This window comes from Lemur catta, chromosome 16 (assembly GCF_020740605.2).
Source record: "Lemur catta isolate mLemCat1 chromosome 16, mLemCat1.pri, whole genome shotgun sequence".
Taxonomy (NCBI): Eukaryota; Metazoa; Chordata; class Mammalia; order Primates; family Lemuridae; genus Lemur; species Lemur catta.
The window spans coordinates 16,762,371-16,779,724 of NC_059143.1; the positions used below are offsets into that span (position 1 = coordinate 16,762,371).

Consider the following 17,354-nt stretch of genomic DNA (forward strand, 5'->3'; position numbering starts at 1 on the left):
TTAAACAGAATTTATCAGTTTGCCAGGCTTAATTACACCAAAGGAGCCACATCCAGCAAACCAGATATACCCCAGTTCCATGACATGGATAGTGGAAACAGCAATATGCTTCTTAATTTGGATCCTGAAAATGTTGTATTTTATGTTGGAGGTTACCCACCTGATTTTAAAGTAAGTATAAATGTTATTTCACTGAGTGAAAATACTTAAATTTTAATTTGGTATAATGACCTCATGTCTCTATTTTAATTATTAATTACATATAAAATGGATTTAACTATACATTCTTAAAGCACATTCTAGTGATAATAACTAGCACTTATTGAGTACTTCCTTTGTACACTGTTCTAAGCTTAAGTGTGTTAATTTAAATAAGTATCCTTATCATTCCCATTTTACAGATGAGGAAACTGAGACAGAGAGGTTTAGTAACTTGCCTGTGGTTATACAGCTAGTAAATAGCAAAGCCAGAGCATCTGGCTCCGGGGTCCACATTCTTAACCCTTATGCTGTATTGATTGATAAAAGTGACAGATTTATACTATTTTTTTCTAATCAGCCTGATTATTTTGCTTCATTCTATTATTGGAAGATGTTTTATTTTGTTTCATTTTCAGCTTCCCAGTAGACTAAGATTCCCTCCATACAAAGGTTGTATTGAATTAGATGACCTCAATGAAAATGTTCTGAGTTTGTACAACTTCAAAAAAACTTTTAATCTCAACACAACTGAAGTGGAGCCTTGTAGAAGGTAAAGAAAATCTAGAAACTAATGTCTCGATAACTGCAGTTTTGGTCACTTAAGGTACTTTTATGTATGTTAAAGGGATGGACCAGAGAGATATTGTTGATGTAGCTGCTTGCTTTGGGTCAGTAGTTTTTAAATTATCCTTGCATGCAACACTGGCAGTCCATCCCCAAAATCTAACAGTGGCAGTCTTTTACTAATTTGTATAAAATATTAGATTGATAGAGTTTTCTCAAGTTTTTAAAAAATAAACTTTTCTTAAAAATTTGGTGCTTTCACCACAAAATATTCAATGTTATGTGGTACCTGATTTAGGCACAAAATTATAGATTTACTGTACATTTTAAAAGATAGTGATCCACAAAGTGTACCATGATTTTATAGGTACTCTGCCTTTCTGAACCTTTTGAAAATTGCTGCCTTGAGTTCCTAACCTTCCCGACAATTAAACAAATTTGGACTATTCTAATATGAGGCAGACTAAGTATTTATTACTCAGAGCAAAATTATATTTCAAATTAATAATTTTTCACATTTTAAGATGTGGCTTGAAGGCCATCTTCCTAATTAGACATTTCCAAAAGGGACTCTTGAATATTACCTTTGTTGAGCTAGGGGTTGATTGTCGTAGAGTGTTAAGAGCACATGCAGGAGGAAAAGCTGGCTGTTTTAACATTTTAAAGATGTGTCCTCTGCTTTAGCAAAATTGTGACAACTAGATTGCGTATTCTTACACTCCATTTTTCAGAGAGCAGCATCTCATATGCATGAGCACACTTGGGTGGGGATCTTCTGCTTCTATGTTCTAACTTATGGTGGTTGATGTTGACAGGAGAAAGGAAGAGTCAGACAAAAATTATTTTGAAGGTACAGGCTATGCTCGAGTTCCAACTCAACCAAATGCTCCCTTCCCAACCTTTGGACAGACAATTCAGACTACTGTGGATAGAGGTTTGCTGTTCTTTGCAGAAAACAAGGTAATTTATAACAAGTAACCGAACTACTACCAAATAAATCCATTCTATTCAGCAATTTTGGGATAACTAGGTTGTTATAAACTACGAACTAGATCTGAAAAACAATGTGCAAATGTTACCTGCATCTTTTTCCTAGGCCCAAGTGTACTTTCATTCTGTTGGCTGGGGAGTGTGCATTTTAATGAGGATGTGTGCCTTTAAATCGAATTTGAGAACATGCCACCAACATGTGGGAGAAATCTCCCCTCTTCCTGTTCTATTCTCATCGTCAGTTTTATTCTTGGGAAACTACTGCTTGCCTAATAGCCTACTTATTCTGCCTCCTGGGGTCTTGGATCTAGATTGTTTGACTTCCTGCTTTTTCCATCTTGGTCTGACTCTTGCCAGGCTGTATGGGATTGCATCTTTATGAGCCTGATGCTTGACTTCAAGACACTGAAGATTCTCTATTTTCAAGCAGCTGAGGTTCCCAGGGACCATCCTTAAATCCATTAGGTTAGAGAAGGCCAAAGTGACACTCTACAGGTGATCGTCAGCACCATCTGCTGGTCGACGGAGAGGTGGTGTGATGTTTGCTTGGGCTCCTTTATAGCCTCTGGGCCTTGAGTTGAACCCTGCAGAGAAATAGGAGCTTCTGGAGTTGCTGCCACAGGGAATATTTCCGGAGAAATGTGGATCAGCCTGTAGACTCTCTGGTCTGAGAACATGGGATTGATACAGAGCCTGGGAGTTTACCAGGCCCTTCTACCTGCAAGTCAGGAACACAGCCTGGTTCAGTGGGCCCTTTAGGAGGTTCCACGGCTGGACCAGTTCTGATGGTTTGGGAAGGTCCCTACCAGCCGGAAGAGAGCTGAGAGATCACACAGCATCTTCAGGGCAAGATGGTTGTTTTCCAAATCAAGGTCTTCTTTGTACTATATTTTGAAGTTCTTGGAGACTAAGAACCAGACAAAAAATGGTCCAGAGAGCTGCTGAGTAATGCGCGGAAGTTGGTGTTACTCCGTTGTTCATGAGTCACGAACCCTAACCCAAGGGCAAGGTTTAGGGTCCAGATAAGGAGTGGTTTTCCTTTTAGATAAGGACTCCAACATTGGACTTCAAAGAGAGGCATTCTTATCTTTAGGGAACTATGTAAGAGCAAAACCTTCAAGCCCTAAGTCAGAAATTCCTCAGCTCATCTTCCCACTAAGGACGCAGCTAATCCAGGTATACGTTTTACACCGTGTGGGGCTGCAGTAATGCCCAAGACAGACATGGCTCCTGCCCTCAGGGACTTATAGTCTAGAGGGAAGACAGGTGTTAAAGGTATGCTATTACTACGTTAATTCATCACAATTGTGAGGAGTGGTATAGAGGAAAAATTAGGGCTAAAATGAGGATGTAGAACATAAAAGACTCTTTTGAGCAAAGTATGCTTCATCTGAGACCTGGAGGGCAAGCAGAAGACAGCATTTGTCCAGGGACAGGGGGACAGGGCAGAGGAGGTTCCAGGCAGGGGGAGGGAGCACGCAGGGGACTGAAGGGTGGCCTGTGAGCGGGAGCCCTGAGAAATGAAGCTGCAAGTTCAGGGCCTCACAGCATCTGCCAGGGGGTCAAGGCTTGATCCTGAGAGCCACGGAAAGTAACGTGCTCACGCTGGCGCTTTCGAAAGTCACTCTCTCTGCAGAGGGGAAATGGATTCCGGAGGGGATGTGGGGAGACCAGCGGGTTATTGCTGTACAGTCTGGCACGAGACGTTTGTGGCTGAGACTAGCTGGGGTAAAATGGAGAGAGTTAAGAAAGGGCAGAATTCAGATTTGATCAGATGGGAGAGAGGGAAGGATCAAGAATGACTCCTAGGTTTGTGGCTTGCGCAGCAGGTGATTGGTGTCCGTGTGTGTCTCTGTGTGTGTGAGAGAGAGAGGTGCAGGGAGGGAGGATGCACCCATGCGGTGTGAAGGAAGGAGGCAGGCTTGGCAGCCTGTGGGAGGCATGTAGGTCATAAATTCCGTTAGAGATATTCTGAGTTTGAGGTGTCTGTGACTCATGCAAGCAAGAACAATAACCACAGGGGAATCAGATGTACACACCTGGCCCTGAGAAGGCAGGTCCAGGCTGGAGAGAAACATCTGGGCTTCGTGGGTGCACCGGGATTGGAGCCACAGGAGTGTCTGTGATTGTCGAGGCAAAGGGAGTGGTGTGAGGAAGAAGGAGCCCCGTGCGGGTCCCCAAGGAACCCCCAGCACGGCAGTGGAGGTGGAGGGGGATGAACCAGCAGATGAGACCGAGACATAGGAATAAGTCAGAAAACAGACGGTGGAAGATAGCTGGGGTTTCAGTAAGATAGATCATCTCTCTCTCCAAAGGGTAGCACTCATACTTTTAAATGATGTTAATGATCTATATTTTTTCAGTTTCCATGTTTGCATGCTGGTTATGGATCATATGAAACAAAATCATGGTAATAGCTAGCATGTGTGTCTGTCCCATGTGTCAACCACAGTACCTGATGTTTAACATGACTTGCAATGTAACCATCACACTCATCCCATGAGTTAGATATCACAGCACCATGATCCCTTTCAACTGAACTCCTCTTTAGCCAAGTCTCCTGGGAATCTAACCTTGTTTCCATGTTCTAGGATCGCTTCATATCTCTAAGTATAGAAGATGGCAGGCTCATGGTGAGATACAAACTGAATTCAGAGCCACCAAAGGAAAAAGGAATTAGAGACATCATAAACAACGGGAAAGATCATTCGGTATGTCCTTTGAGTCTGCTTCCTGGAATTGTTAAATGTCCTCAGTCTTTTAAAATTAAGTCAGTGCCTCTCCCTGCTCCCAAAACACTGTATTTCCAGATGAACTTGTAGCTATTAACTGAGGGACACATTCTTTAAAAGTGTGCATATTTATGCATAAAATATATTTTATTTATATATATAACATATATAAAACATGGTTAATTTCAAATGCCAACATTTCTATTAAAAAGTTTTAGGCCAGACGCAGTGGGCTCACGCCTGAAATCCCAGCACTTTGGGAGGCCCAGGCAGGAGGATTGCTTGAGACTTGAAGTTCAAGACCAGTCTGGGCAACATAGTGAGACCCCGTCTTTATGAATAATTTTTAAAAACTTAGCAGGGCATGGTGGCACATGCCTCTAGTCCTGGCTACTTGGGATCCTGAGGCAGGAGGATCACTTGAGCTCAGGAGTCTGAGGTTGCAGTGAAGTGTGATCGCACCACTGCACTCTAGCCTGGGTGACAGAGCAAGACCATATCTCTAATAAATAAATCAATAAATAAATAGTTTAAAAATGTTTTAGTATCATATTTTTATCCAAAAGTACTACTGCTCAGAGTCTTCCTACTGTGTAAATAAATGATTCTGGAGAAAGATAAATGAAAACACAATAGTTGTGAACCACCGTGAATAGGATTCTTTTATTCCCCATTGCTTGCTGACTCATCTCTCACTTATTTCAGATTCAGATCAAAATTGGAAAAGCCCAAAAACTTATGTGGATAAGTGTGAATGTTCAGAACGTTAAGATTGAAGGCGAAATATTCGATTTCAGCACATATTATCTGGGAGGAATTCCAATTGCGATCAGGGAAAGGTAAGATGATATGGTTTTGTTTTTTTAGTTAAAAAAAAAACCAGATTGCCTGTCGTAGTGGTTATGATTGCCACCAATAAACCTAATCTCTCTTTTTTAATTCCGGCAACAAACACACACTAAAAGTTAACTTTTCAGTATGAACAGTGCAGTCAACAAAATGTAAATCCTGAATACTGAGACTGGGCATTGGATGGGGGGAGTTGGGGGAACTGTGTGACACCCCCATTTTCATTCTTGGGAGGAGAGAAACCACAAAGAATATAGCTGAGCTGACGATGCTGTTAGCGAGTGGAAAGGAGGCTGTGGCCCTGGGCCTTTCGCATGGGCGTCCCCAAGTCTGACAGGCATCGCTGGGCACCGCAAGCTGGGTATGGGACACTATGGGGATGTGGGACACTATGTCCCCTTCACATCTGTGTTACCTGCCCCTTACATGCTACCAAGCATGGAATAGGTGCATAACTATTTCTTGGATGAATGAATTAAATTAATTTGAAAGGCAGTAAACCTTAATCTGAATTAAAAAAATCCCACCACTTTGAGAATACACTTAAAAATCATTTTTACATTTTGTTAGTTTGTATCTTCCCAAAAGGCTTTTAGGCAGCTAACGATATCCTGGAAGGGTTAGTACAGCTTCACAACTAAGCTAAGAGCACTCCCAGAATGTTTGACGATAATTACTTTTATACGAGATCTGAAGCTAGTTAACTTATTCTAATTTATAAGTCAGTTGGAAGGAATATTAGATGTGATATATGAAGTGTCATATGAAGGGATCCTTTCTTCTAGAATCTTTATGCCTGTAGGCATCTGTGCCTCCATAGTAGGAGGCACTAATCTGCGTTTTAAAGTTGTCAGGTTGCCCCCAAAGACAAACACGCAGGGGGGAGAGCTTAGCACTTGAACAGAGTTTGGGGTGAGCATCCGTTACTCCTTAGATTCTTTGACCTGGAAGGGACCTTGCAGACGCTTGAATTTTACAAGTGAAGAAGTTGAGAGCCTAAGTGGTGATATTAATATTTAATATTATGTTAAATAGCAATTCAGCCATGGATGGCCAGTTATGAATTGTCAGTAAGCTTGATTTTATACAATTAAATGTAATAAAATAGAGTCATTTAAGGTAGACAGGTCATTTGAGAATTACTGCTTGTTTACTGATTACACAAGCATTTCCTGAGTGTCTAGCGGGCACCAGGCAGTGTGTCAGGTGCTGGACAGACAATGACGAGCAGGGCAGAGCCTGAAGAAGAGGAGAAGAGAGACAGTCGCTGCAGTAATGTGTGATGTGTGCTGTAAAGGGGCAGCTCGGGGTGTTGACGGGGCCTGGGAGGGAACCTGATCCAGTTGGGAGCATCGGGAAAGTGGCCTCTCTAGCTAGGACCTGAGAGATGCTAACACTCAACATGAGTGCCCAGAGCTAGGGAAAGCATGAACTTGCAAAGAGCTGGGGTACACCCTGAGCTAGGCAGGGCTGCCCCCTGGGGCTGGTGCAGGCAGCTGGAGCCAGAGCACAGAAGATCTTGTAAGTCACAGTGAGGAGCCATCAGAGGGACATCAGCAGGGAAAGGCCATGATCAAATTTGAATTTTCAGTAGCTCGATCTAGTGCAGGGTGGAGATTGGACTAGACAGAGGAAGAGCAGAGACAGGTGGAGCTGCTGGAAGCTGAGCATATTAACAGAGGTGAGCAACAGAGGTGCCAGAGAAATGGCAGTGCAGGTGACAACGAGGGAGTGGATGCCAAATATATTTAGGATGGCAAACAGGCAGCACTGAACAAGTCCACGGGTTTGGGGAGTCAAGGGAAAAACTGGCAGAGAATGAGGCCTGGTTTCTGGCTGAGCCCTGGGCAGATGAGCAGGGTGTTGAGTTGAGTCTGAGACAGGCTGAGCTCCAGGTGCCCAAGATACCGCCAGGTAGAGATGCCCAGAGGCAGGTGCACATGGCGGCCTGGGCCTCTGGAGAGAAGTCCAAGCTGGAGAGAGGGTGAACGAAGCTCAGTATGGGAGGTCGCTGAGGCTCACCCAGCGCCATGAGGAGTTCTTGAGCCGAGGCAATGAGGAACCCATTGGCTGGTGGCTTAGGTTGGTGTGGTATTAGCTAAAGGCCCACAGACCGCAACGTGGCAACGTGGGTGCCAGTCAGTCCAGGTTTTCTAGAAAGAGGTAGTGAGTAGAACCACAAAAGAAGTGGTTCTAGTTTGGGCTCAGCCACCAAAGAGTGGTGTGATCTTGGGTTAAGTTAGCACTCAACCTTTCTTCACCATCCAATCTCTACCCAGTAAAGACACGTGTGTAGACAGAGACACTTATACATACAGGATTTTCTTAGTGCTCTGTTGTAGGATCCTCCAAACAGGGCACTGCTTCCTTTTTCTGGGCAAGTTCATACTTTGACTTTTTATTACAATCACAAGAACATAGCAAATGCAGGAGATAGAGGCCAGTCAAAAGATTTCACTGGCCTTGTGCTACCTCAAAAGTAAAGTGCTAAGTGGTGTGTCCAGCTGTTTTGGCCCCTGCTTCATCCCACCAGTGAAGCCCTTGGTGGTCCAGAGAGTCCTAACCTGCCCTGACATGAGTCACTGGGGGGTGGCTGGGCATAGAGGAGTTCTGCCCATAACCCTTAGCCCAGCTCTGCAGGGGCAGCCAGGCAACTCTTCCCAGACGGAGGTGTTCTGACCCCTGGCGTGGATGGAAGGTCCTTACAGACAGTCCAAGTGCTCAAAGCCAGTGTGGACCAAGCAAGCTAGTGTCATCGCTAAATAAAACAGCCTTGCTGAGGGGATTTTGTGGGTGTCGTGTTTTTTCCTCTCTCACTACAGTGTATCTTTTGGGAATGGGGACCCGGATCTTGGAATGACTTGTTTCAGATTATGATCAGAAATCACAGTCTGTTAATCCCTTCTACTTCCCAGGGGAAGAGCAAGTCATCCATGATGATACTAGAGAGTCCGACACCAACAAGGACATTTTCCCTAAGGACCTAGGCCATTGTGTTACAGAGTAGAGTAATAAAACATCAAAATGAAAATAATTTGAAAAGTAAAAATCAGTCAAGGATCTATCGAACCTTTACTGAGTGCCCAACACTGAGTTTAGGATTCCATTTTGTTCTTATTACTGTCTGAAATCTGCCAGCAGCAGCCATGGAACTGGCTAAGCTGTCATGGACAGATTGGCCCAGAGTGTGCATACACACCGCAACGTAGGAACCCATTAACACAGCAACATACACCCACGCACAACCACATTTCTCTAGCAAGTGTGTTCAGACCCTGTGTCCTGGAGAAAATGCAGAACTCCAGGCCTTCAGATGAGCCAAGACAACAAGAGCTCTCCCAAGGAATAGTGGAAATACATCTTCCATCTTAACACCTCTGCTGTCAACAGCTGTTCCATAGGGAGAAGTCATGATCACTGCCAAGTGCTGCAGGTGCACAAAAGCATAAAGAGCAAGGGCTTCGAGTGACACTAACCTGTGTGACACACTGACAATACAGACCCCAGTTCTGCCAGCTGTGTGATCTTAGGCACATACCTAAACCCCCTAAACCGCTACATCTGTAATATGGACATAGTGACTGCCTATTCTCCTAGGGTGGTTGGGAGGATTTAAAGTGTGTGAAGGAATTAGCACAGTGCTTGGCACGTAGTAAGTGCTCAATAAGTGTTAGATAAGAAAATATCTCCTTCAAAGATATTGGATGGAGTAATAGTACCAAGTGCAAAATAGGTGTCCTGTCTCGGTTGACTACCTATCTTTCCCTTCTTTATTTCAGGATATTGTCCCTTCTTTCCCTTTTCTGCCACCTTCCTTTTTTGACCAACAATCTATGGAGAGAGGGACATGTGGGGACGCTGATGTCCAAGAGACAGGTTGAAACCCAAGAGAGAATGGATCTAAAACTATGTACAAATAGACAAGTTCCAGGAATTAAAATGAACTTTCCTCCTCCTCTGAGGCAGATAGCCATCTTTATAAAATAATTAAGCTTGTGCTGTAATGCCAGTGAGGATTTGTTTCTTCCTTTTCCTTTTAATGTGATTTAATTTTATGCATATTACATGTAGCTCAACTGTTTATAATGAATTGGATTAAAATGAATGCAGACACCTTTCCATTTAGAAAAGTGAGCTGCCTTAGGGATTTATGATGAAATCAACTTTGGGTTTTCTTAGTACATCATTTGTTTAAGAAACACAAATATTTGCCTGGACTGCAGGCAGTTCATGTGTGTTAATGCTTTATGTGAATTCAGATCCAGAAGTCAAATCAAAGGGGAAATGCCACAGCACCATGTAGGAAGACCTGCTGTAAAAATTGCTCTCATTATAATAATAGCAGTAATATAGGGAAAGTTACTAACCCTGCAGTCTCACACTGAGTCCATACTCTGTACCAAGCACTATGTGAGTGTGTTACATACTAATATATTAACTTATTTAAACTCTTGACAACCCTATGAAACAGATTAACATATTCCCATTGTATCAGTGAGGGAACAGAGGGACAGAGAAGTTAAATTGTCTGCTCATGCAGCAGGGACATCACTTGAAACTAGGCAGTCTGGCTCCAGAGCAGCACTATTATGACTCAGAAACACCCCCAAGTATTCACACCCACGTGCCACGCACTGTCCCAAGCTCTTGCTGTACCTTAACTTGCTTAACCCTCACTATGGCCCTTGCCCAGGTCACACAGTTAGGAGGTAGGGGATACAGTATAAGAACCCAGACAACTCTTTCCATGGTTTCACCTTGGCACTGGCTAAATCAAGCCACATTTTTCATAACTGACTAGAACCAAAAAGTAACACTCTGTTTCTTCTGAGTTTACAGTGGCTAACTTAAAAGTGAACAGGAAAAAAAAAAGAGCAAAAACTTTTCTAGGGCATTCCTGGTTCTTATAAATTATTTATTTATTTTTATTTATGTAATATATAGTATATTAACTTATTAATGTACTTCCTATCCACTATGCAATGCCATGCCTCAGGGAGGTGGGCATTTCTAGATATTGTGCATCTTCTCTGTACCTTTTGGGGACACTGACATTCTTCTGTCAATGTTCTTGTCTGCATTTTTAAAGCTGGGAATTCAGAGTCACACAGAAAGGAAGTAGATTTTTCCCTGCATCATAAAATAAGCAGCACTATAGGAATCCCGTGGGAATGGATAACCATAAATGCGTACTTGCTTATGGGTGAGAAATATCAGAGAGCACAGAGGGTTTCATCTCCGATTCTCGGGTGACCATGGCATGATCCATCGCTTCTTTTTTTGTATTCCTAATCAGGTTTAACATTTCTACCCCTGCTTTCCGAGGCTGCATGAAAAATCTGAAGAAAACCACTGGTGTTGTGAGGTTGAATGATACTGTGGGAGTAACCAAAAAGTGTTCGGAGGACTGGAAGGTAAGAGAAGGGTTCAGAACCTTGTGAAGGAGGGCTTCCCGACCAGTCCATCTTCCATATTCATTAACAAAACTTCTGACTCTTCTCTGGTAGCAAAGGGTTATCATGAGCTGGCTCATATACAGTCCCCACGTACTTGCAAGGTACTGAATCTCTTCAGGTTTGCATATTAAATGGGTAGGAAAGTAGGAATACCAGCTATACACACAAAAACTTACCGGTGATTGGTGATTTATGATGCAGAAAAGCAAACTTTGTTTCTTTCTGAGGCTACATAGATCATATTATTATTATTATTATTTTTTTTTTTGAGACAGAGTCTCATTCTGTTGCCCAGGCTAGAGTGCCATGGCGTCGGCCTTGCTCACAGCAACCTCAGACTCCTGGGCTCAAGCAATCCTACTGCCTCAGCCTCCTGAGTAGCTGGGACTACAGGCATGCGCCACCATGCCTGGCTAATTTTTCTATATATATTTTTAGCTGTCTGTATAATTTCTTTCTATGTTTAGTAAAGACGGGGTCTCGCTCTTGCTCAGACTGGTCTCGAACTCCTGAGCTCAAACGATCCGCCTGCCTCGGCCTCCCAGAGTGCTAGGATTACAGGCATGAGCCACCGCACCTGGCCCATATTATTAATAATCAATTTGGGTAAAGTGATACAGGGTAAGATTCTGTATTTCAGCCCTGAAATGATTGCAATGCCAGTAACACACTCCGTGTTTGCATTTCAGCTTGTGCGATCGGCCTCATTCTCCAGAGGAGGACAGTTGAGTTTCACTAATTTGGACTTCCCGTCGCCTGACCACTTCCAGGCCTCGTTTGGGTTCCAGACGTTTCAGCCCAGTGGCATGTTATTAAATCATCAGACACGGGTATGAAATAGTGTATTAATACTGAGCAAGATTTAAACCTGACTCAAAGTTTGATGTCAAAAACAATAGAGAGATTTTGAAGATAGGATAGTTGGGCATTGTATCTGTCATCCTATGGTTAATGCTACTGTATTGTTCAACCATGAAAGTTACTCCCCACCCTGGGGTAGCTCTTAAAAGAAATCAGGTTTAGAAAGTGCATTACCATTTACAGAATTGAATTTGTGTGTATTTCTGGACTCATTTTCATTCTTTTCAGGCATATTTTATGAGTGAAGGTGAATTATAACTGTTATGTTAATAATGTAGCTTAAAGTTTTAGATCTAAGCAAAAAACCAGAATGTATCGGTTATTCCTTTTTGATTACACAAATTCCTCTTTTTGTATCAGCTAGTTAGACAATACATACATCTAGGAAATGGCAGAAAATAAAGCACTTTGCTCTTTCCTCATATACAGCAGAGCCACAGAAATGCTCTTTGACAAGGAGTTGCCCTCTGTAACTTAAGAGGATTTAGCTAGTGTGGGTATGTAGGCGTAGAAGTCAACTAATATTTAGAAATCCTCTTGTGGAATGAATAGAATTTTAAAATAGAAGCTGACTAGAATACGGTCATTTTGGATGTATTTCTCTAGGATTTCAGAGCACAACAGACATCTACAGCAGTCCCCCAGTCTTTTTGGCTCCACGGACTAGTTTCATGGAAGAAAATTTTTCCATGGACCTGGGGGGGGGGGCAGGTGGGGAGAATGGGGAGCAATGGGGAGCGGCTGTAAATATAGATGAAGCTTCTCACTCCCCTGCTGCTGTGCAGCCAGGTACCGGACTGCAGCGGGACAGGGGTGGGGGGTGTTGGGGACCACAGTGCTAAAAGATATAATTAGGAAGGCCTCTCCTCTTGGAGGCTTGCTCACCAGTCTTTAGAGATCTTTTTTTTTTTTTAAATGAGCCCTGAAGAAACACATGCCAACACTTAGACTGTGGGGGTAGCTTTTTCACGAAAGCAGGATGTTTTGACCTAGCTCTTTTGACACCTAACACTTGTTTTCTCTGTTATGTGAAGGAACACTTAGTGTACAATACACGAATGATCAAAAGCAGATGAAAGAATTGGGTTAGTAAAAGATTAGATCAATCCTGGATGATGGGGGAATCCTAGAAATCTCCTAGGGACATTGCCCTCCATTTCATAATAGATTAGCTAAGAAATACATATGAATTAGCATTCTTTGATCTAATTCATAAGGAATATTGCCAATTGAAAAAGAATCAACACAAAATGAAACCAACAATGGCTATAACCACACACTGGAAAAATTGTTTTAGACTGAAATCTCACCGAAAAATCACATCTCATTGAAAAACTGCAGAAACTGTACTTACTAGAAAAACATGAACAAAACTGAAATGACAACTGCTAAAATTATACAGTTTTTAAATTAATAATTGACAGAGTCAAATCATCTTGCCAAAATTTAGATCTGCAGAGTTTGACATGGAGAATTGGATTTCCTAGAAATAATGACCAGGAAATAAAAAATTCATAATGATGGAAGAGAAAAAAATTGGTGTAATATTCTTATATATTAAAAAAACTGATGATTCAAATCATTGCTATAAAATTTATTCAGAAAAGAATTGATCCTGATGGAAATAGCTTCTGCAAAATAAAAGTAAAAATGGAAAAATGTAGAAATGGTTTGAGCGTTTTGTATAATTGATCAAGAAATTAAGTTGGCTTAATGAATATAGGTCTAGAAAGATAATTTTGACAAATTCATCAGTATTGAAATAATATTCATAAGGTTTTATGTTCATAAACATGAAGTCAAAATATTCAAAAAGTTTTTAAGTCAAAATAGCAAAGCCAAAACATTTGTGCTAAAACATTCTGTTTTATACATGGTTTTGATAATAATTCACTGTTGATACATTCGTAATCCTTATATGCAAACTAATTGTTGTTGGATATATTCTATGATGATTTCAGACAAGTAGCCTGCAGGTCACTCTGGAAGATGGTCACATTGAATTGAGCACCAGGGACAGCAGTGACCCAATTTTTAAATCTCCACAGACATACATGGATGGTTTACTACATTACGTATCTGTAATAAGCGACAACTCTGGGTGAGTGGAACAGTACTTCTGTTGGAGGTGTGAGAGTTTTACTTTATTTAGTTTCATCGAATTTTCTGGTGTCTTTTTTACAAAGTATTTGTCCTTGATGCTGAAACTATTTTTCTAGTAAGTCTTGGCCTTTTCCCTTGTTTTATATCAATTTCCTCATTAAAAAAAATCAACAGTTGGATGGATAAATTGTGGTATATTCAAAGTGGAATACGATACAGTGATGAGAAAGAAAGATCTAGAACTATATATATAATGACATGGATGGATCTCACCAACATAATGTGGAGCAAAAAGAGTCACACGTAAAAGAGTTCATCCCCTATGATTTCATTTCTCTAAAGTTCAAAAATAGGCAAAACTAATCTATCAGAATTCAGGATAGAGGGAGGGAGGATAGAGACTAAAGGAGTACAAGATGGGGTTCCTGGGGTGCGAGTTTCTTTACTGGGTGCTGGTTATGTTGGTGTATTTATGTTGCAAAAAATCATGACGCTAAACACTGACAGTATATGCACTTTTTGTATGTATACAAATCTTTAATAAAATATGTGCAAAATGAAATGCATGAAAAAAATTTTAAATGCTCTTTAAAAGTAAGTCTAGTGTCACTGGTTATTTTAGATAACAGATATCGAGTCTGGGTCAAAGACAGGAAGTTGACCACATGGTGAAAGCCTTTTTTTTCCCAGCCGTTCTCACCCTTGACTTGCTTTCCTCCTCTTGCAGACTCTGGCTTCTCATTGATGACCAGCCTATGAGAAATAACCAAAGGCTAAAAGGCATTTCAAATTCCCAGCAGTCTCTGCGTCTGGGCGGGAGCTATTTCGAGGGTTGTATCAGCAACGTTTTTGTCCAGAGGTGGGTGATCTTCTCTGTGTGGGTAACTGCTCCGGCGAGGGGGCATCTCATCGATCTGGTTGGCAAAGTCAGATCTGTCAAAAGGCGCTGCACGAGGCTCCCATGCCCCAATCCTTCAAAAAGCCCTCTTTGGCAAGATACACACATTGAATAACAAACCCACAAAAAACTCCTGGGCCCAACCTCCTTTTAGAGGAGCAGCTTTGGCACATAACCTTGGAGAAGGTCTAATTGAAATTAACTTCAGATTATGGCCCTGAAACATATTCACATTGACATTTTATTTTGTTTTAATCAGATTGTGAAATTAGATTTAACCATCTCTCCGTGGTTTTCAAGGCCAAGGAATTGCACGGACCAGTGCAGTGCTAAGAAAGCAAATCATCACCGCGTTGAACGTGACTTTCAGTGGAGAGCGTGGTGCCTCCATGCAAGCATTTAAATGTTTTCTTTTGAAACAAAAATGAGTGTTTTTAGGCAAGAGGCAAAATCCTCTCCAGGGCACAGGGAGGACCTGGTTCTGGCCATGAACTTCAAGCTGGAACGGTCCAGCCAGCACAGCACTGCAGTGCCATCAGCCCTCCCGCCCTTCAGGGCACCATCCTCCTTGGCCGGTGTAAAGCTTGGAGTTCTCACTGCTCTCCTGGCTGAGGAAACATCTTCCTTGAACATCTAGTTCAGGCCTGGAGCAGGCAGTGGGAGTGACGGAGAGGACACAGAGGCACGTAGCACCAGCTGCTGCCATGACAAGGCTCAGACAACAGTCATGAGATAAAGCAAGTCAGAGGCTTTCCTGCTCAAACGTGGTCAGATAACCCTTCATAAACTCACCTGAGGTTTCCTGATGATTACCGTCATTTTATATCATCCGGTGCCATCTTTCCCTTCTGTATATAGTTTATTTTCATATTTCCCTATGACACTCATTCCAAAGAAAGAACTATAGTATTCTGGCCCTGCCACAATCCAAGTCAATAAAAGTTTGTCGAGCCCTTCTCCTGGCTTCTAGATGTGATAGAAATGTAGGAGATGAAAGTCCATCCAGGAACGGTAAGAATGTTAATTTTTGAAATGAGTTCTCTCTACCAATGGGTCTTCCCATTGGCAGCAGCTTTCATTTCTGCCCTTGTTTCAGGTTAACACAGAGTCCCGGAGTCCTAGATTTGGCCAGTAAATCTACCAAGAGAGATGTGTCCCTGGGAGGCTGCAGTTTAAACGAGCCACCTTTTCTAATGTTGCTTAAAGGTTCTACAAGGTTTAACAAGGCCAAGACTTTCAATGTGGACCAGGTAAGTGTCAAAAACTTAGCATGGGTTTTCCTTCTCCCCAGAAGAGTCTCCTAAGCCTGCCTTGTGGGAGATGTTGGGAAAAGGGGGGGATGATCACCTGGTCTCCTGGGGGTCAGGGCCTCCATGAAGGTGGGGTTTGAACCACACCAAAATGCCACAATGGTTTTCTTTTTATATCATATCTTTTATTTCATATCTTAATGAAATTTTGCCAATTTTTGCAATTGCAGAACAAATAGAACCTTGACTTAGGTTCTTAATTTCTGCAGCTGATGTCTTGCTCTTTTGACACTTCTGCTGGGTCTCCAGCAGGTCCAGTGATTTTCTCTAGAATTCAAGGGACATGCCCCTTCTTCTGCCCACAGACAGATGAGCCCAGGCCTTGTCAAACCGGTGTGGCTTGACTGTGCATTAGAAACACCTGGGGAGCTTTAACATCCCAACATTCAAGCTGCATCTGACCCAATTAAGTCAGATGCCCTTGGAGTGGGCCCAGGTGGCAGTAGCTTAGAAAGGACCCCAGGTGATTTTCATGTGCCGCAATGAGAGCAGCTGAAAGCAAATGAAACTCCTTATTCGGGGGAGCAGAAGCAGTGTGACGACTTGAACACAGGGTCAGAACTTAGGGAATTCTTTGCTTTGCTTGAGGTCAGCAGTGTGACCTCCCCAGGCCTGATGTTACATTTAATATGATTAACGGATAACCATGAGCACCCCTGATCTGCCAGGCATCACACTAAGCCCTCCAAGTGGATTTGCTTACTAAATCCTTCCATAACCTTATGATGTGAGTACCAGTACTAGCCACATCTTACAGAAAAGGGTGCTGTGGCTTAGAAAGGTAACAACTTGCTCAGGCTCCCACAGGTGGAAGGTGGAGTTGGAATTCCATCCCAGGAGCCCGTGCACTCTTACAAGCTGTGAGCACCTGTTCAACATACTTTTCACTAAATGTCAACCACGTGCTGCTTGTCTACCAGTATTTGCCAGCTGCGCAATGACTGGGGGAGTGTGAACAGATAATACATAGTAAGAAATGTTTTATGTTATTGGGAAATATACTGCATAAATCCCAAAGTTTCGTAGTGTTACTGTTATGAAAGGAAAGTCTTTAGAATCACCCCATCAGAAATGAAGTCATATTCATTTTTTCATTGTAAGGCTGAAAGTTACTGAGAGACTAAATTAGCACAGTGACGGTGGAACTGGAGAGAAGGAAATGGATTCAAAAGCTATTTAGAAGACAGAATATACAGGACTCGGGCAATAATTGAATTTGGGAGACAAAGGAGGGGCAGGAGTTAAAATAACTCTGAGGCATCCAGTCTGGGTTACTGAATGGGCGGAGATGCCATCGTGATCTCTGTGAAGATAGGAGAAGGACAAATATTTGAAGGGAAAGAGAATGAATGGAGTTTGTGGCACATTGAGTGGCAGGTGCCTGCAAGAC

At 42.3% G+C, this 17,354-nt stretch overlaps 1 protein-coding gene across 2 annotated transcripts in view; it reads left to right on the forward strand.

The window, feature by feature from the left end:
* The window catches only part of LOC123621656 (laminin subunit alpha-3-like), an 81,396-nt gene that overhangs the window by 46,884 nt on the left and 17,158 nt on the right, over nucleotides 1-17,354 (forward strand). For both annotated transcript variants that reach the window (XM_045527556.1, XM_045527557.1), the window contains 10 exons: nucleotides 9-171; nucleotides 618-751; nucleotides 1,581-1,725; nucleotides 4,347-4,466; nucleotides 5,193-5,326; nucleotides 10,633-10,750; nucleotides 11,482-11,622; nucleotides 13,615-13,754; nucleotides 14,484-14,615; nucleotides 15,751-15,904. In XM_045527556.1, coding sequence (XP_045383512.1) covers nucleotides 9-171; nucleotides 618-751; nucleotides 1,581-1,725; nucleotides 4,347-4,466; nucleotides 5,193-5,326; nucleotides 10,633-10,750; nucleotides 11,482-11,622; nucleotides 13,615-13,754; nucleotides 14,484-14,615; nucleotides 15,751-15,904 — 1,381 coding nt within the window. The remainder of the gene's footprint in view (nucleotides 1-8; nucleotides 172-617; nucleotides 752-1,580; nucleotides 1,726-4,346; nucleotides 4,467-5,192; nucleotides 5,327-10,632; nucleotides 10,751-11,481; nucleotides 11,623-13,614; nucleotides 13,755-14,483; nucleotides 14,616-15,750; nucleotides 15,905-17,354) is intronic.